The sequence below is a fragment of the Pangasianodon hypophthalmus genome, chromosome 4 (genome assembly GCF_027358585.1).
Source record: "Pangasianodon hypophthalmus isolate fPanHyp1 chromosome 4, fPanHyp1.pri, whole genome shotgun sequence".
NCBI lineage: Eukaryota > Metazoa > Chordata > Actinopteri > Siluriformes > Pangasiidae > Pangasianodon > Pangasianodon hypophthalmus.
Window position 1 is genome coordinate 9,098,260 of NC_069713.1, and position 20,522 is coordinate 9,118,781.

Below are 20,522 nucleotides of genomic sequence, written 5' to 3' on the forward strand. Positions count from 1 at the left end.
AACTAATACCTATAAACTAACACTAATAATGTTGTATATGTAAATTATGCATGTTACCCTCCGCTATACCGAACTGTTTTGTGTCTCTTTTTTTTGTCCTACCTATAATAATCAAAGACTTTTTCCTGGCAGAAAACGTACTTATAGCTTTACCTCTGGCTGTTATAAAGCACTGACACTGGAGACTCCTTCCAAAAAAAAATCTCCTCACAGAAAATGTAATATCAACAAATTAAACATGTTTTTAAATCTGTGTATGTGGACAGTCTGCCATACAATTTCCTGTGTAAGCTGTTGGTATAGAAATTGCAACACATTAGAATGAGTTATATTTATTAATATAAATAAATATCATGTAGAGTTTACACACTTGCATACTTCCTCTCACTCATGCACCTTACAAAACCTTATTCCAAAGACATGTGTCGTAGACTCATTGGCAATGGTCTGTAGTGTGTGTGTGTGTGTGTGTGTGTGTGTGTGCCCTGTGATGGGTTTCACCACTTTCCTTATTTGGTCATTGTTTCCTGTTTTTGATTGCTATTGTAACTGATTATTCTTGCTTGTTACCCCTCATTCATCTATTAAAACAGATTTTCATTAAGTATTTTTTGTCTTCCTGCACTACCTAGCTTTTCCTTAGCCTTGTCGTTGATCCTGGTTGCTGTAGCACTCAGATATTTTCTTTCTGAGTGTTTTACAGACTGTTAGATATGTGTGTTTGAACCATTAAGATATTTTTAAGGAACAGGACACTCAAGAAACAACTTTCTCCCCTATGTGTAAATGTCGTTTGCAAATGTGTGTGCGTGATTGTGCCCTGCGATGGGTTGGCACCTCGTCCAGGGTGTCCCTATCTTGTGCCCCGAGTCCCCTGGGATAGGCTCCAGGCTCCCTGTGACCCTGTGTAGGTACAGAAAGTGGATGGTTCCATCCATTTTCTGTAAATAAAGAATGATGGAGAAAAGTCCTACTACTGGGTTTTGCATACTCTTGAACTAGCTGGTACATGGAAAGGTATTTGAAAGTCTGGACTCATGTCAATCCTCTGAAGAAATTCACAGAAACTGGCAAAATGTGACTCAGATATTTCAACACATATCAAAATTCCACAGAAAAAGACCAGAACTGCAGCTGAGAGCAGACTGTAGATAAAGTATGACTCATATCTAAAGAGAGGCTGTGTATCCTTAGGTAGGATAAAAGTACTGTCTTCTGCTATTACATGTTTTGTTTAAAGTGAATGAATTTAGTCATTAATGTCATTTATATGAACACAAACATTGCAGATCTGTTGATTCTACAGATTTAAAAGGCTTGTTCACACAATCCAAGTAAACAATGTATTTACTCATGTTGTGCTATCACAGCAGTGCAATCCGTGACCTGATTAACATGAAGTGTTTTTACAAGGATAAGATTTTGTGTGTATTAGGCCTACAGCTTATAACACTTCTACATAGTAGTACAACAGTGACTTCATTGGCATACAACAAAAGATCCAGATCCAGAGAGAGAGAGAGAGAGAGAGAGAGAGAGAGAGAGGCAGAGTTATTTGAAAATAATCAGCAATAGGGTGGTGTGACATGGTGTCAGTGGTATAAAATATTATATAATAATAAGAGGCAGTTGTGTATGCCATGTGTTGTTCCAATCAAAAGCTTAAATACAAGTTAGGTTTCATTTCTGCTATGTCTTACATTACTATAATATCACATACTATGACATGTCACTGTTAATCACTACAGTGTTTATTACAGATTATACCACAGCACTGTAAAATCCTCGATTCGGATTGGTCAGAAGGTGTTGAATAACTTTCTATTAAGGTAGCACTGACAATAGTTTTTGCTGCAAAGCAAATCACAGGTTTATATTAATGAACTTGTTCTAATACATTATTGTTTCAATAATAATGCCTCATTCACAGGGACTTGCATGGCAGATGCTCTACATAATCTAAGCCTAATAATAAGCTTATTAAAAACATGCTGTTATTTAATAGAAATAGAACAGAAATTATAATAGTTGATATGGTAAAGCTTTCTGTGTTTAGGACAGAGGACTTTGCACTTTGTGGTTTCTTGATGACAAGCTGTGGTTTTTGTTTTATTAACTTCAACAGAGAGGAACAATAGAGAATGGTTAGGGGATGACTGTAACTATGTAACTGTAATGTAAGTGTAAACTGATAAAAAAAAGTATAATGTGTTGTTCTTTAATAAAAACGAATGTTAGGTTTGGTAAACTGCTGTGCTGTAAGAGAAATAAAACACTTCAGGGTGTGCTGTTATTGGAAAATAATCAACTTTGGGGTTGTAATAGTAACTCCGCTTACCATCGGGCTACATCTCACCGCCCCGTCATTGATTATTTTCCTATAACAGCACACCCCCAAGTGATTTATTCCTTATGTAATGGTAATTAATAATTGTTATTCACAGTTACAATTTTCCTTATTATGCTCTTTTATATTGAATTCAATTTACAAAAATATTGTCTATGGCTTGCAGTATCACAGCGACCAGCAAATAATAAGTGCAAATGTGTCAATAACAACTACATACCACATGATATACTTAACAGGAAATTAATTTATTGATACAAAACACAATTTTCCGAGCTGGTTCTAACAGTACAGTGAAACCATAATTTATTTTAATTGTCTCAGATTATTTAGCATGCTACTTTGTAGATTTTAAAAGCAGCTCATCTTAAATGTACATACATAGTGCCTAGAAACCATGTCTTTTCTGCAATATAAAATAAAACACTAAAATAAAGCATGTTTAGGATTAGGTGTGGTGCAACGTGATTATGGAACAATTCTCATTATGTATTTAAAGCAGTAGACATACTATTAACCTGTTCTCCCATTTCTCGTAATTGTATTTTATGTTTTAACAATAATCTGAATATTAGAATTGTGAATGTTGATAGAAGGTTGTTCGATTCTTAGATCTGTCCTGCTCAGGATCAGCTTGTTGCTTGTCGTGTTGTGTTGTTGTAGATCTCTGGTCTGTGCTACTGGCAAAACTGCCCATGTTTCATCTGACATTTGTGTGGGACAGGGGTCAGAGGTGCTTGTCCTGTGCTCTTTTTCTTCTTCATCATCATCACCACTGGAAGGTAACATGCAGCAACAGCATACACTGAGCAAGTAAAGCAGGAAGTTAAGGGCAGTTAGCGCAACCACTACTAGCAATCTAGTCTCAGGCCATAGTCCCAGGTCATCTTGGCATGACCCAGGGCCGACGATTTGACCCAGATCTTGGCTGAGTTGGAATACAGGCCAGGAGGCACTCAGGTACATGACAGCAGCAAGCAGGTTGAATCCTTTTAGCCATATTCGATTGTGTTTGTTCTGAAATGCACAGCATATGATGCTGGCAAATGTGCAGATGAAGCACATGCAATACACAGCCAAGCTCCATATCACAGCTGGGTGGTCTTTGAATGACACAGCATTGACGAGGAAGAAAAATATGGTGCTTGCTATGTACGTTTGAGACACCTGTAGCAGACCTGGTCCAGTTGCCATATAGCATTTTGACTTAATCCACATAATCCAAACTTCTGCAAGGTGCCCCAGTGTAGCTATGCATGAGAAGATCTCGGCCACTATGCAGTGGCTGTAGAACTCGTTGTCCTCTTGGCCTTTTAGAAAGTAGTGTGGAAAGATGATGGACGCATTAAGACAGAACAACGCTGCATAACTGGAGATGGTCGTGAGAATGTTGCGCCAGAATAATGGCCTGACACTTTTGTGGAACGCGAAAATCTCCATCAGTAGGCTCAAAAGAGAGCCGATGAAGCTGAAGGTCCAGCAAAACAAACACAATACACCGACTTCTCCATCCCATCTGCGACTCCATATTATGAGGCCAAAGGATACACAAGATGATAGCAGAGCAGTAATATGCGTCACGTGGATATACACCATGATCCACCAGCAAGATCAGAACAAACGATGACGTTCGACCAAGGTCAGATCAGTGTGCCTTTGAGTAAATTTAGGTTTATTATTGTCAATTAAAGCTGGCGAGTTTTCCACAGGAAATCTTCAGCTTATGCAGGTCTGGATGCCAAAATACAAGATGGCAGTCGAATCAAAACTGGTGGCTTTTTTAATATGGTTTTTGCTGTAAAGAAAAAAAACATACATACCATTTATGGGCCTGGTTGAAATAGCTAGGCTAGCCTATATTTTAGTCACATACCTTACACATTATCCTTAAATAAGCAAATAGAAACAAAATTCAAAGTAATTAGACATTACTGCTAGCCAGACACAAGCTGCACAATACGTTAGTCACAGAAAATGATGTATTTAGCAGTTTGTGTGTTTTAATAGCAGTTTTATATCTTACTCTGTCCTTTTATGATGTGTTAATGAATTACAAAACAGTGTAGGCTCTCTTATGGACAGCACGATACTGTATTGTAAACATGGTTTAATAACAAACTGACATCAATAAATTGATGTTAAATCAGAAGTCAGACTGATATACACAGCTGTCAAGAATTACAATTGTTTCACCACCTTCCTTATTTGGTCATTGTTTCCTGTTTTTGGTTGCTATTGTAATTGATTATTCTTGCTTGTTACCCCTCATTCATCTATTAAAACAGACTTTCATTAAGTATTTTTTGTCTTTTAGTGCACTACCTAGTTTTTTCTTGGCCTTGTCGTTGATCCTGGTCGCTGTAGCACTCGGATATTTTCTTTCTGAGTGTTTTACAGACTGTTAGATATGTGTGTTTGAACCATTAAGATATTTTTAAGGAACAGGACACTCAAGAAACAACTTTCTCCCCTATGTGTAAATGTCGTTTGTGCGCTATCTGGCTTGTGTTAAATATTTTAGGCAAGGTAGATTTCAAACATTTGTTAGATCGAGTGCAAAACTAAAGACACAAAACATGTCTTGGCTGATTGAATATCTGCGGTAAAGTGATTTTGCAAGGATTAATTCAGAACTTCTTTAAATCATTGTGGGAGTTACATCCCCCTCCGAATGCACTGGAACAGCAATGCTTTTGGAGAGAGCTGTAACTCTGAAAGCACTGCTGTTCCAATGCTTTCGGAGGGGGCTGTAACTCCCACAATGATTTAAAGAAGTTCTGAATTAATCCTTGCATTTTGTTGTCACTTCAATCGCTGCAGTCTCCTACCAAAGCATTGGAACAGCAAGGCCTATTCTTTGCCACTTTTCTCCCATAGACAGCTCCCTGGGCTTCATGTGGGTTTAACCTTTTAACAACAAATGCAGTCTTCACCCAGGGTACAAACCCAAGAGTAGACATTCAGGGCTATAAATTGTTTAAACAATCAGTCTAACAGGGCAAACTTGGGCAACGAGAAACACCTGTCAGTCACATGTTCCAATATTTTTGATCACTTGAAAATGGGTGGGTTCAAACAAAAGGTGCCATGTTCAGACAGCTAGATGTAAATATCAGGAAATGAAAGCTGAAATTTTGATCATCTCGTATTCATTTTTAGATTTCAATCCCAAATGTCTTCAGTGTTTAGCAAAAACAAAAGAATTGGCCTTGCCTTTCCAATACTTTCAGAGGGTACTGTATATTAAAAAGTATTTAGCTAAAAACTAGAGTGAATGTAGAGTGTAATAGAGTGAATTACAAATATCAGAGATGTTATTACTAGTACATTTCTACTATATTGTTAGTGTATACGTGCACTTTTTAGAGCTGATAAAGGACATGCACTTACCGTGCCAGAATTTTCTCAACCTCTGTTTTTCTCTTGGTTTGTACATTAATGAGTCAGTCTGGCTGGAGGACAAAGTTCTTAGCTTCCAGAGCAGCAGGTTGCTATTCTTTACTTCCAGTTCCTCCATAACAAGCATAATTTCGATCGGCAAATTCATTTCTATTCTGATTTCAAGCATTTTAAACAATGATTATAAAATAGTAATCACTAGTCTGAATCCAAAACATTAACACCACACTACACACTGACAGTTTCCATAAGCTCTCCTCAATTTCAAGACCATTATAGTGAAGTGGTCATCTTCAGAATGGTTTAAATGGCACTTAGTCAAATCATTAAGTAAACTTAGGTTTACTTACTCTTTAGCAGCATACACAGAGGCCCGTGACGTTAAGCTTCCACAATCCAGACTTCAACCTTTTGTTCCTCCCATAACTATCAATATATCACTTCTACATCATATGATCTTTTCTCCGCCCAGGGTAAATAAAAGAGAAACCTCAGCAATAGTACTGTCGAATATGATAGAGCATCCATTTTGGTCTTTAGATTCATGTAGAATCTCCTAGATGCCAGATCCAGGGTAATGTTTCAGACGAAATGTTTAGCAAGCTTCTAAAAATATAGTTAGTTAAGCTACAAGTGGTACTAAAAGAGAATAAGATTAATTTTGATGACAAAATAATGCATTTACACTTTTGCTAAATAAGGAATACTACCTCGAAGTTGATTATTTTCCAATAACAGCATATCTCACAGCAAGTGTTTTATTCCTCTTACACCACGGATGTCGCCAAAGCTAACCATTTTTATTTATTAAAGAATACTTTTTAGTCTTTTATAGTTACATTTAATGTTGTGGAACATCTGTGAACCAAGTTAGTATCTGTTCTCACGTTATTACATTATTGCTGTTACACAATGCTACATAAGTCTCCTCACACTCTTCAAACTTTACCATTCTATAGTATCCATTCTATAGAGTTGTTCGTGGTTTAAAAGCTAGAACTGATCCATAACCCTGCTAGTTCAAAGTGGAGTTCAAAATGTTGTTGAGGTTCTCACACTTTTTGTAACCAAGGATGGCTTTAACTGCAAAATAATGCTGTATTCATGACCAAGTGGGACCTAGGAAGTTTCCGACTTCCAGTAGTAAGGATTCATTTGAATGATTTTCCAATTTGGAATTCGTACTTGGAAAATCTGAGTTTTTCGAGAGCTCTGAGTTGCGATTCTGTGACGTCATTTTAACGTGGCGGCGCTCATAGTGAAAAGTAAGAGCCAGAAATAGCAGTCTTTTCAGTTTCTGTATATATTTAAAATCAATAGATATGGGGTAACACGTTAAAAATTGAAATGTTAATTCGCTTTCTGCAAAGATTTTTTGATTAAACTGCTCTTTCATGTCATTTTCAGTGCTATTAACAGTGAATTATGACATCCACATTAAAATAAATAAAGCACTAAACAAACAACTCTTCAATTCCAGTTTTTGTACATAGCTTACAATGAGTATTCATTTTATGGTTTTCCAGTTTGCATCTCCAGTTTGCTTGAACACTCTAATGTGGGAAGTACGAAAATTCCCGAGATCATTTGTCGTGACCAGTTGTCGTGAACGCAGCATAAATTCCATGGACTGCCTCAGCACCATTTTGTTTTTTAAATGAACACAACCCAAATATTAAAATGTGTATGATTATATTATTTCTGTTTGAGCCATATGATTTTTTTTTATTCCTGAACTTTTGACTGACAGAACCTATTTGTTTTTGAGTTACTGAGATTTAGATTAAGCCCATTCAATTCAAGCGACTTGTCAAACACACGAATAACTATAAAACCTCAATAATAAATATAATAACTTCAATAATGGTGCATTTCCACCACTGTAACAAAACAAACTGCAGACCCCCCCCCAACCCCCCAGTGATGCTTCACAGACCCCACTTTGAGAACAGTTCCTACAGAAATCATACATAATTTGTTCCAAAGAACCATGAAATGAAAATGAAAGAAAAGCACACACACCAATTTGGTACTTAAAATGCAAAACTTTATGATTGTTATAAATTTAAACACTGAACTTTGGCATCCATAAATGCGGCAGAGTGCAACAAGCTCAAACATGTGACATTTTTATTCACTTAACACTGAAACATACGAGACTTTAAACTCAAGTCTGGATATGCTTAAAAAAACACACATACTTCCTGGATTTCTACATTATTCAGTTGACGCTGCTTTACTACCCTGCTGGAAAAAAATGGTTTGAATGAGTTTATGGTGGTGTGTAATGGTAGCTTAATGGACGGTGTTGTTTCTAATGGTTCCTGATGGCTTATCCAATTTTATTCTAATGGTGATCATTTATGCATGGAAGACGCAATATGTTTCTGCTGTTATTTAGTAGTAGCCCAAAATGGAAACCTTTAAGAAAATGATGAAATTCACTGAATTCCCATTAAAGTCTATTACATAAAGGAAACCATAAAATATTTCTAATCCTAATGGGGGTTTTTTCCCGGCAGGGTAATGCACTGGATTAAAACAAAATTTCAAATTCAGTCATTTAATACTGTATAAAGCATGTAACTTGTACAGATAAAGATTATATGAATATAATGGATACAGGATTCATACGTACAGTTCAGCTTCTGTCTCAGCTCAGCAGTGTGTGTGAATCTCTCATAAAGGCAAACAGTATAAAGGCAACAGTGTAAAAAGCAAACATCGTGAGGCAAAGATATCATATGAATGAGATAGATATAGACTTCGCATCAAAACAGCACAAATACATACAGGCACAGTTCAACATGTGGATCTTTCACATAAAGGCAACAGTGGTAGACATCAGGCATTCACCGATAATCAATTCTGCAATATATCACAATATTTCAACTCTTGAAACATTATCATGGAAAATATAATGACATTCAGGAAGGGAGGAGTGCTGGGGATTAGCTTGTGAACCAATTATCATGACTTTTTCAAGTACTTTAGGAAAATTCTCGCTGGGTAATTCTAGCCAGCTAGATCTTAACTGATATCTGAGAAAGAATCTTGCTTTTCTTTTACTCATATTGGCAAGTCACAAAAAAGGCACAAATGTACTTGGACTACAAATGAAGAGTGATTGACCTTACTAGAGGTAGCTAGCTAACAGCCTAATGGCTCGCTAGTAACAAGATAAGCTAACCAGCTGGTGTTAGCAGAATGCTAGCATCATATATTGAAGCTGCACTATACAAGTAAGCTAATTCACGTTGCTCAACTTGTGAAGTTGATTCATACAGCAGTTAGCAGTTAGTTTAAATGAAAACACTAAGCTAGCTGGCTAATTCACTAGTTTTGCTTAGCTACATATGTTTTCTCTTCACAATGAATAATAAGGAGTCAAGTTTGAAGCAGTTATTTAATGATATACACTATATTACCAAAAGTATTCGGTCACCCATCCAAATGATCAGAATCAGGTGTCCTAATCACTTGGCCTGGCCACAGGTGTATAAAATCAAGCACTTAGGCATGCAGACTGTTTTTACAAACATTTCTGAAAGAATGGGCCGCTCTCAGGAGCTCAGTGAACTCCAGCGTGGAACTGTCATAGGATGCCACCTGTGCAACAAATCCAGTCGTGAAATTTCCTCGCTCCTAAATATTCCACAGTCAACTGTCAGATTTATCATAACAAAATGGAAGAGTTTGGGAACAACAGCAACTCAGCCACGAAGTGGTAGGCCACGTAAACTGACGGAGAGGGGTCAGCGGATGCTGAAGCGCATAGTGCAAAGAGGTCGTCAACTTTCTTCACAGTCAATTGCTACAGAGCTCCAAACTTCATGTGACCTTCAGATTAGCCCAAGTACAGTACGCAGAGAGCTTCATGGAATGGGTTTCCATGGCCGAGCAGCTGCATCCAAGCCACACATCACCAAGTGCAATGCAAAGCCTCGGATGCAGTGGTGTAAAGCGCCGCCACTGGACTCTAGAGCAGTGGAGACGCGTTCTCTGGAGTGATGAATCACGCTTTTCCATCTGGCAATCTGATGGACGAGTCTGGGTTTGGAGGTTGCCAGGAGAACGGTACATTTCGGACTGCATTGTGCCGAGTGTGAAATTTGGTGGAGGAGGAATTATGGTGTGGGGTTGTTTTTCAGGAGTTGGGCTTGGCCCCTTAGTTCCAGTGAAAGGAACTTTGAATGCTTCAGGATACCAAAACATTTTGGACAATTCCATGCTCCCAACCTTGTGGGAACAGTTTGGAGCGGGCCCCTTCCTCTTCCAACATGACTGTGCACCAGTGCACAAAGCAAGGTCCATAAAGACATGGATGACAGAGTCTGGTGTGGATGAACTTGACTGGCCTGCACAGAGTCCTGACCTGAACCCGATAGAACACCTTTGGGATGAATTAGAGCGGAGACTGAGAGCCAGGCCTTCTCGACCAACATCAGTGTGTGACCTCACCAATGCGCTTTTAGAAGAATGGTCAAAAATTCCTATAAACACACTCCTCAACCTTGTGGACAGCCTTCCCAGAAGAGTTGAAGCTGTAATAGCTGCAAAAGGTGGACCGACATCATACGGAACCCTATGGGTTAGGAATGGGATGGCACTTAAGTTCATATGTGAGTCAAGGCAGGTGACCGAATACTTTTGGTAATATAGTGTATATATATATATATGTGTGTGTGTGTGTGTGTGTCTTTCTGACATGACTGGAGAAACGTATTGAAATTTAATTTATCATTAAAATTTATAAGCAGGTATAATTTTTAATAACCGTTTAATGTCTTGTTTTTAATTTCTTTAGGGTATATGCCTATTTTGGCCAAATTTCCACTCTAATCCCACAATTCCATTTAGATTTATAGAGGAAATTTCATGATATGAAAATTGACTATCGGAACATCCCTGGTGAAAAGATTAAACATTCACTGGCTCTTCTTGTCATTTCGACTTTTCAAGCACGGACAAACACGAGTCGTGCAGAGTACACTAGATCTGCTACGTAGATCAGGAAGTTAAGGCCTGTCAGAACGGCTATGATCACCAGTTTATCCCAATCGCAGAGACCCTGAGTGTTACGGCATCCACTGGGCCTCTGAGACTGACCTCTGTAATGGCTGTCGAACTGGAACACGGGCCAGATGATGGTAGCAGAGAGGTACATCGCAACAGCCAATAAGGCATAAGCGGACAGGAAACGGGCAAACGGGAATGGAAGGAAGCCTGTACACTCTCCGACGCACATCACCACGATGCCAGCGGATATGATGAAGCAGATACAGTACACAGCCATGCACCACTTTAATCCCGGGTGATGATCATATGACATAGGATTACTGATAAACACAAAAATAACACTAGCTACGAATGTCTCGCAGACCTTCAGGAGGCCGGGCACCGTCGCCATATAGGCAGCCACTTCACCAGGGCGCGCCCGCGTCAGGCTCACCTCCACTAGGTATGCCACTGTGGCCAGGCAGGAGAAAACAGTGCTGACGATCCTGTAGTCACGTATCTCATTGTTATAGCCAGAGTAGCCCTTCAGGAAGTACAGTGGGAAGATGACGGAAGCGGAAAGGCAGAGCAGACCTGCGTAGCACGCCAGTGTGATGGGAAAGTTGGTCCACGAGACAGGCGTACGCGACTGAAGGCTCAGGAGCTCCACAATTAGCACCAACAGCGTGCCGATGAAGCTGAAAACCCAGCAGAACATGCACCAGTCGTACATGCCGCCAGCCAGATGTGCACCATGAGCGGCCACGCTGAATGCCACACATGTGAACACCAGCGCGGCCAGACGGGCCCACATCAGGCGCGAGGTCTGCAGCACAACCAAGGGCATGTTTGGAAATGGATGATTTGGATGATTTCTTTCAACTTTGTCAAAGTCAGCTAATGTCAATAAGATTTAATCAAAGCTGTTGGTCCAATGCCGTGCAGAGTGGAAACCATAAATCCCTTTCTTTGATTGGTGCAGGGAGACTTGTAATCTGGTCTTCAGGGAAAACTGCAAGTGAAAAAAAAAGTTAACCTTTTAGTGCTAAATTTGTGGCTATTTGCCATTCATGTGATGGAGGTATTTATACAATTAAAATTAAAGCAGAATCTAATCCAATCCAAGCGGAACTTTTCACTTAGGGTAGTTACTTTAAAACTTGTGCTGTGTAAAGTTCCGCTTGTACCTTAGACTCTTAATTTGCGTTTTGACTAGTAGTGCATAGAAAAGTCGTAAATCAAAACTTGTTGCAGAGTAACATTTTCGTTTACCATTACCAGCCAATCAGTAACACAATTCAACAAAAACCAAAAGCTAAATTTGTGGCATGCACAGCAAAATCCCCAGTGCTGAATTAACACCTACATCTAAGTGGACACAAATGAACTCTGAAAAGAGGTAAGTCCACACTGGAGATTTTGCTGTGTGTCTTTTTTTAGTATTACATATTTACTTTTAAATCTGCCTGCCAAATTAGTCATATTTGAATCGCAGATAAATCACAGACAAAATTAGAATGGACAAAATGGACAAAAAAAAAAACAAAGGTTTTTTTCTTATTTTAGGTTTTTACAGTGAATGATAAAGCTTTGGTGTAAGTGTACATGTTGAGTTATAACTTAAGACTATGTTAAAACAATATGACCTTATTAGTAATAAACTCAGACATAGTGTGTTCACACTAGACTTTGATAGAGCTTAAGTTCAACTGGTGTAAATGGCTGCCTTCACTTCATTGGCTCTTATTTGTGGTTTAAAACGCTAACTACACACAAACGCACCACCCTGATTAACACTGCCGTGTACGTTCACACCTGGACTTCCTCTCACACGTTGCACAACACAAGAGAGTCATGAGCATGTACGCTATGCTAGTGCAATGTTACTTCCTGTCTGAGCCTGAAATGATAATGACACATAACACAGGATGTTTATAATTTATCTTGGTGAAAGATATAGTTGAACTAAAGTGAATTCATTTAGGTTTAGTCCGGTTTTAAACCAACCAATGCAGTGTTACAGCCAAACACAATTTAGGAATTGTTAATTAGACAATTACACTCATGTAATTATGGTTTAGAATCATAGAAGAGATTTGTACAGATAAAAGGTAGTCTACACTACAGGTAGTCTACCTCAAGGTACAAACAATGTAAATTACAATTACAATTCGGCTTTAAGGACTAATTATGTACATTAAAGATGTTTCTCTGCAATTATGCTCTTTTAACTAAAGGTCAAAACAATTGGATTCTTGAGAGTTTGTATGGTAGCCTGTATACAGCTATGACACAGTTTATATCCTTATTTGCAGCATGCACTTAAAACTTCATATTCATTCTGATTATGCATGACATTCTCCTATTTCAATATTGTGCACATCTCTGCTATAAAAATAACAGCAAATGTCTGTTTTCTCTCGAGGATATGTTTTTCACTTTCTTGCCTTGCTTTAGTTCTGCAAAGCTTCATGTCTTTACTTTAATTTTATTTGTACTTGTACTGTTGTGATCTTTGATTTGTCTAGTAAAAATGACTTATTTCGTACCATGCCAGGTTTTTGTGAGCTCCACAGGAATGTGCAAGGTGGTCAACAGTGGACATTTATCACAACCAACACTTATTCAGTTTAACAGAGCTCTGCAAACAGGCCTTTCATCCAATTTTAAATATATACATTTATCCCTAATGAGCAAGCCAGAGGCAACGGTGGCAAGGAAAAACTCCCTGAGACATAATTCAATAGTATAATTGTAAGTAATTTCTCTTCTATAACTGTATACTATATAGTTAAAAAGTGCAATTGTGTAACCAGGAACTTATGAGCTTATGAGCAACTTACGAATATCAGCAGCAGAGTCATTTCATTCATTGTAGTTTTAACTTGAAGTCTCTTTTGTTGAAAATAGATTTGTGTTGAAAGAGAATTGTGTGTGAAACTGTTCCTAGAGATTGCAGTTCTAAGGCTATCCAAGGAAGAACATCCACGGCCATCTTTATGGTTTCGATGTGGTTCCATCCACAGTGAGTTCACTGATCTTTAGGCTGTCCAAATAAATGACTGTGATGTAGTGAAATCTTTTTTTATTTCACTTCATATACTGTAATATAAATTATGGATCAGTTGTTCAAATGATACAAGCTATATTTATTGGATGTAAAAATTCTACAAAACCAGTGTTAAATTGGCAGGTTTGTGTGAAGTTCAAATGAAACCAAGATAAATCATCTTAGAGCTTTTTCCACCCACATTGTGAAATTACAATGTATAAACATTAAGTGAAAACCAATCAGAAATATTTTAGGAAAAAATATCACAAAAACCTGCCATTTAACAGGGGTGTGTAGACTTTTTATATCCACTGTAAGTTATGCACAAAATCTGATGCATTCAATTTGATTTCTTTAAAATGTATAGGAATCTTAAACTGGGGATTGATATTAAAAGGAGTCTTGGGCCACCTACAGATACAAAAGATATTAAAAATGTCAAAAACACAAAGATTTCAGGTCAGTTATATACTTCTATCCTTCTATCCTTGACATGGGGACAACTACAAAATGTGCACGTAGTTAAGGGTTCTTAGCTTCCTAAAGAGGTTTTCCTTGGAATCCTGTCTGAAAGGGATATCCTGCTTGTAATGTTCTTTATAGAACCTATAAACCTTGCCTGATTGTATATTTACACTGTTGTTTTAGATAACAGTTACATACTAGTAAAGATTTTGTAGTTGTTGTTGTTGGTAGACAGATAAAATAAACTTTAACTAACTATTTGTGTTGAAAATATCTGATTTTTATCTGTTTTACAGCAAAAAGTGTTACAGTTGTACCTGTGGTCTACCCTGTTTTAAAACTCAAGTTTAGTAGGCATACATTTTTGCTGACAGAGAATATGCTAAATTATTAGTTTAGATGAAATGTTATGGTCTAGACAGACTAGAGGTGTAACACAACGGGTTACTGTTGTTTCTGTAACTTGAAAGGGGCGTGGCCATTTAATTAAATCCATCAGCATGGGTCGTGAAATCTGGTTCTGACAGTTCCTCAACCTCAGCTACATCACTCAAGTTCATAACTGGTGTCCACTAGAGATATTGACCGCACAGTGCCACATGCTCAGTTTAACTGCTGTGGTCTTTCTTTGTCCTGCGAGCTTCATATCTGACTGCTTGCTCGCTCCGACATCACGCTCGGGCAACTTTTGTTGCATTCCGCAGGATTTCAGTCCATAACTAGCAATTGGGAGATAAAATGTCACAATTAAGAGATATAAAGTTGCAGTTGTGTGATATGTCACGATTGAGAGATAAAAAAATCACAATTGTAAGATAGAAAGTTACAGTTGAGTGGTATTATATTGCAATTATGTGATATTATGTTGAAATTGCGAGATAAAAAGTCACAATTAAGAAATATAGAGTTGCAATCGTGAGATATTATGTCCAGGGGCAGATTAAGGTCTACACAGGCCCCTAGGCTCAGGGATTTCAAGAGGGCCCATCCCCCCACCACCACAACCTAAAAACACACTTGAGTCAAATCCACACGTTTTACCATGTTCTAATTTAAGCCTGAGGATATCTCTCTCACTTTGAGTTTTACGAATCATTTTCTTAGACAAGTGAATTTACTGAAAAGCTACGAGGAACGCTAGGTATCCACTTTCATTAAATTCATTCACAATATGCACATTAACACATTACATTACATCAATCACGTAAATGTTTGCATCCCTGGATATTACTGTCGGTCGTTTAATGTTTCTATCATAAAACAGTTGTCAAATATTAAATTTTAGCTACTTAGCTTACATCTTACCTCACACTCTTTAACCGCATTGCACGGCTTCTGTGAACATTAAAGCCCGCCTTCTTTGATTTGATCAGCCATCTCAAACATTTTGACATTGACGAGCACTGCTAGACCAACCTAAAAATATAACTTTTTAACTTTTTGTCATCCTAACAACATGCATAATGGAGTGCAGCAGAGCAGCATCAAAAATAATAGTTTGGCCATATCTGATTACTTGGGGGGACGTGTTGCCCTCAATGTCTACTGTGGTTACGGCTCTGTATCGGCTTGTCGGTTAATGAGGTTACAAATGAAATTGAGGTAGGGAGGGGCATTATGCTTGTCATGAACACAGCGCCCTCGTCAAATGCCTGTTATTTTAAAACCTCCATCCAGTAACACTAGTAATTACTACTGTAGAAATAGTACCAATGGATCAATCAAATGCATGCGTGGGATTTGATAAGATGGTTTCAAAAATATCAGTAAAACTCATTGGCCCCTAGGCTACAGGCTAGGTTAGCCTGTGCATTAATCTGCCCCTGATTATTTCACAATTGCGAGATAAAATTTTACATTTACGGCATTTGGCAGACACCCTTATCCAGAGTGAATTACATTTTTCATCTCATTTATACAACCGAGCAGTTAAGAGTTAAGGGCTTTGCTCAAGAGCTCAGCAGTGGCAGTGTGGCAGCACAAGGATTTGAACTTATGACCTTCCCTTCAATAATGCATCTTAACCACTGAGCTACCACTGCCCTGTTACAAGCATGTGGTATTATATAGCAATTGTGAGATAAATATGTAACATTTTGTAATATGTCGCAGATACCAGCTTCGATATAGTCCTGAGATAAACATCTCATCTCAGCCTCGTGCCATAGATACTGTAGTTGAGGGCGGATGTGGTGAAGGTGTGGCTGAAGAAGCATGGTCATGGTGGGGGAATAAAACCTTTGCAGCGGTGTGTGTGTGTGTGGTTGTGTGTGTGTGTGTGTGTGTGTGTATGTGTGTGTCTGTGGCAAGCTTTTCAGCTTTCTCATCGACTCATAAACATCAGGTCGCATTTGGCTGTAAATGCTGAGACATGGGTGTGGTGGATGCATGGATTTGGTTTGGTCCAATGAATGCAGTAAAACCCTAAATCCCCAGCTGATTCAAATGATGACGACACTAAATTATTTAATCTGTGAGGGTGTGTGTGTGTGTGTGTGTGTGTGTTTACATTAAAGGTTAAAAGGTTCCATTCCTAAAGGAGATAAGGAATTCATGCAGTTCCTCTATGTAACGGTGAAAGCTGTACCCTAAAACTTTATCCACTCTTTGTTTCATAAAATCAAGTAAAAAACACACAGATTTCAGTAATAACCCCGAGCAGAGAGAGAAGCTTACCTCTTCCGCCTGTTTTTCTGTGTTATCAAGCTTTTTTTTAGCAGTAGATCGGTGTGGTATGTGAGAAATCTTCCCCAGACTGTGCTCTGCTTCTCTTCCTTTCCAGGACTGTGAGAGAGCCACGCCCAGAAAGACCAAATTAGGTTACACACACACACACACACACACACACACACACACACATGCTCACACCCACACACTTCTGCTCTGTGTCATTTATCTTCCCCAGACAGGCTGAATAAGGCTCTGGACATGACCCTTTTTTAACCCTTTATTCCACAGCACTGCTGAATTATGCATTATGTTTGGTCAGAAGGTATTGATTAATTTTCTTCAGCAGCAGCTCTGACAATAGTTCCTGCTGCAAGGTTTTTTTTATTATTATTATTTTATGAATGCACATGTTCTAATCTATATGTTCCTGTTTCAAATGTAGTAACACCACATACACATTTTTGGTGTTGTTTAACAAAGAACAGCAAACAGTATAATCTGTTGATATAGTGGAGTTTTCAACGTGTAAGGAAAGGTTTTTAACATTTATGGAAGGAGTCTCCAGTATCAGTGGTTTTTCTGCCCTGGGAAAGTCTTCAGATCAGAGGATTTTGTGTTTACCAGTTTTCTTGCTGCCCTTTTTTTTGTTTTTTGTTTTTTTCATAGACATTCTACAACATGAAAGGTAACTATAAAAGGTTAAAAAAAATCATTCATTAATAAATTGTAATCATTTACAAATTGCTGTAATATAAGCAGAATAAACACTTCTTGATGTGCTGTTATAGAAACAAATCATCTTAGTGATTATTTTCAGTAACTCTGCTTTGCATCAAGCTGCATCACATCACCCTATCGTTAATTATTTTCCTAATACAGTTTTTTTTATTCCTTACGTATTTATTCCCCTATCATTAATTTTTTGTACCTTAAATTAATTTGACATCAAAATAGTCAATATACTATATACTTTGTATATTTTGGTCATCTACTGTTTTGATGGTGTTTTGTAAATGAAGTAGATTTGGTTGCAGAGGCGGATCACAGGAGCCACTAGATGGAAATGTTTCCATGTAAACAGTTTTTCATTCAGGAAGTAACTGAGTACTTCAGTAATAAATCAAGTGTGAGGAAGCCTTTCTGGAGAAACAGCGTATTTCCGCTGTGCAACGTGTGTGTGTGTGTGAGTTTCACTTCAGCCTCTTTTGCCTCCTGCTCCGTTTGCTTGCACAGCTGAAACAGCAAGGCCATTTGTGTTTCCTGCTGTTAGGGTTCACATGCTTTTTTTGGTACAATACTCACATTCTAGAAGATTTAGGATCAAAATCTGCAAAATAAATCTGAATAAGTGAAATAGCATTAAGCTGATATTAGTGTAAGTATTCAGCTGTTGATACAGGCGATACAGAGTGTGTGTTCACACTGCAAACTAAAAGTAAAAGTCTTGATCTACACAACTTGGAGCTTATTTTCTACCAACTAAAGAGACGACTAGAATAATCACAGTCACTGCATCATCACCTTAACCTGCTTCATCTCTTGTGTTAAGGTCATGTTGGTGCCAAATGTAAACCATTTACATGGATTTAGTTAGCAGTTATTTTTACTCCAAGCATTTAAAGGTTAAGGATTTCTGATTTGATCAGCTCACTAACTCACAGCAATTGTGCACATACCAAAAACATACACCTGAAACTTTTAGTACTCACCTGATAGGCAATTAAAACGACACAGACAACAGACTCCCAGCTTTAAGGGATATGTACTGCACACAGTGCTGGAGGAAAAGCTAACAAAATCATATCAGTATTAGTCACTAAGTACACAAACTGTTTTCCAGATTCCAGTGTTATAGGAGTGTCCAATCACAAACGAGTAAGCTAGAGAACAATGCAGGCCTGTCGCCAAATTCCTTCCTATTCTTAATTTCACTGAATCGCTTTCTGTGTCTACTGGACGTCTATTGTATTTCTTTTTCCCACTTACTTATATTGTATTTTGTATAGTGAAATCTTATATCTTATAGACTTCTGTTTTAATCATATTTGTTTAAGGTCTTGGGTTATGCATGTGTGTGTGTGTGTGTGTGTGTGTGTGTGAGGGGTACATTCTGTGCCTTATGTTTCATATAATGCCATATGCATCTTAATATCTTGACATGTTTTGTCTCCATGTCTTTTCTCCAGGTTCTCCAGTTTCCTCCCACCTCCCATGCCAGTAGGTGTATTTGTGTTGCTAGGTGTGACTGAGTGCGTGGATGTGTGTGTGCACGGTGTCCGGCAATGGACTGGCTTGCCATTCAGGATGAGTTCCTGCCACACACTCAAACTGATCAGGATAAATCTGAAGATGAATGAATGAATGAATATGTCTTGACATACTGTGCAAATGTTTGCAAATAAATAAACCTGACTTGTTTTTTAAAAATTGTTTGAAGATTCATGAATGAATAATTCTATCCTAATTCTAAGAATTGTATCCAGATCATAGTGGATTTAAAATCATTATTATAGTGGTATTTTGACTAGATTTCTGCAGTATTGTGAACTGTAGATCAACAATAAGTTGTACAGTAATGTCATGATGTGACCGTTCAGTGTTCCACAACAAACGTGTTTGCAACCTTTCCTTATACTTAATTATAATATGGTCTTTCAGACACCACTGTATGTATTATTACAGTTTTAGTAAAACTGTGTTAGGTTCAAATTCAAATTTTATTGGCCACACACACAACCATATACAGTACGACGTGCAGTCAAATGCTTTTTAGGACTGTCTGGTGACATAATAACAGAATTTACTTGTATACAAGTAGAAAAAGAAAAATTTAAAAACATAAAGATATAAAAGATAGATGGCAGAAAAAGGTATGGACTATACTTGGAATAAAGTGCAGACATGTGCAGTTGTATGTGCAGTACAATGCTGTGCAGGTGGCATGGGTAGTGTTGCCATCTTCATATGTTCTCCTGTGTCTCTGTGGGTTTCATCTTGGTTCTCTGGTTTCCTCCCACCTCCCAAAAACAAGCCAGCAGGTAAATTCCCCTAGGTGTGAATATACAGTACTGTGCAAACGTCTTAGCCACTTTTTTATAAATACAAATTTTGTTTATTTTATGACTTATGCATTATTGTGCCAGTACAAAAAATTTGATTTCCGAAAGTTACATTTCCAGCAAAAAAAAATTTGATATTACAGAAAAATGTTTGTATTTCAGTAAAGAAAATAACATATTACATAACAGACCACTTTTCAGACAAAATAAAATGAAGGCTGCTGCGTTTTACTTGCAAAAACAGGAAGAGGTTTGACATTCAAAGTATTCAGAAGTATTCAGAACTGTGGCAGGTTCTACAAGATGCTCAGAAAAACTTACCAAAAAAAAAATCCTTATAAAAGCACATGCAGAATATTGACTTTGTTTAGTTTATTACTGTATATTGCTCTTTATACAGCAGTAGACACATTTAATTTTATTATGTTTAAGGCATCTTTGCTTTACAGCATTTCTTTAAATATGTGCCTGACTTTTGCACAGTGATATGTGTGCATGATGCCCTACAATGGACAGGCCTCCCATCTACAGT

At 37.9% G+C, this 20,522-nt stretch overlaps 2 protein-coding genes across 3 annotated transcripts; both read right to left on the bottom strand.

The window, feature by feature from the left end:
- Positions 1-2,560: 2,560 nt before the first annotated feature.
- Positions 2,561-6,178, bottom strand: LOC113526472 (myeloid-associated differentiation marker homolog). Of its 2 annotated transcripts, none has more exons than XM_026913530.3 (2): positions 6,097-6,178; positions 2,561-4,142 (listed from the first exon to the last, which is right to left on the bottom strand). In XM_026913530.3, exon 2 carries the CDS (start codon positions 3,941-3,943, stop codon positions 2,894-2,896), a length of 1,050 nt encoding a protein of 349 aa, XP_026769331.3. In that variant the 5' UTR covers positions 3,944-4,142; positions 6,097-6,178; the 3' UTR covers positions 2,561-2,893. The 2 variants fall into 2 exon arrangements, with proteins under 2 accessions (XP_026769331.3, XP_026769332.3); XM_026913531.3 differs by lacking the exon at positions 6,097-6,178 and adding an exon at positions 5,738-6,061.
- A 1,681-nt stretch (positions 6,179-7,859) lies between these two features.
- Positions 7,860-17,088, bottom strand: LOC113526822 (myeloid-associated differentiation marker homolog). The gene is made up of 2 exons (XM_026914208.3): positions 16,938-17,088; positions 7,860-11,756 (listed from the first exon to the last, which is right to left on the bottom strand). The coding sequence occupies exon 2, from the start codon at positions 11,589-11,591 to the stop codon at positions 10,704-10,706; it is 888 nt and encodes a 295-aa protein (XP_026770009.2). The 5' UTR covers positions 11,592-11,756; positions 16,938-17,088; the 3' UTR covers positions 7,860-10,703.
- Between the last annotated feature and the right edge of the window lie 3,434 nt (positions 17,089-20,522).

Bases quoted from the DNA above. Each gene is read 5' to 3' on its own strand.
- LOC113526472 (XM_026913530.3), bottom strand. From the start codon at position 3,943: ATGGTGTATATCCACGTGACGCATATTACTGCTCTGCTATCATCTTGT.
- LOC113526822 (XM_026914208.3), bottom strand. From the start codon at position 11,591: ATGCCCTTGGTTGTGCTGCAGACCTCGCGCCTGATGTGGGCCCGTCTG.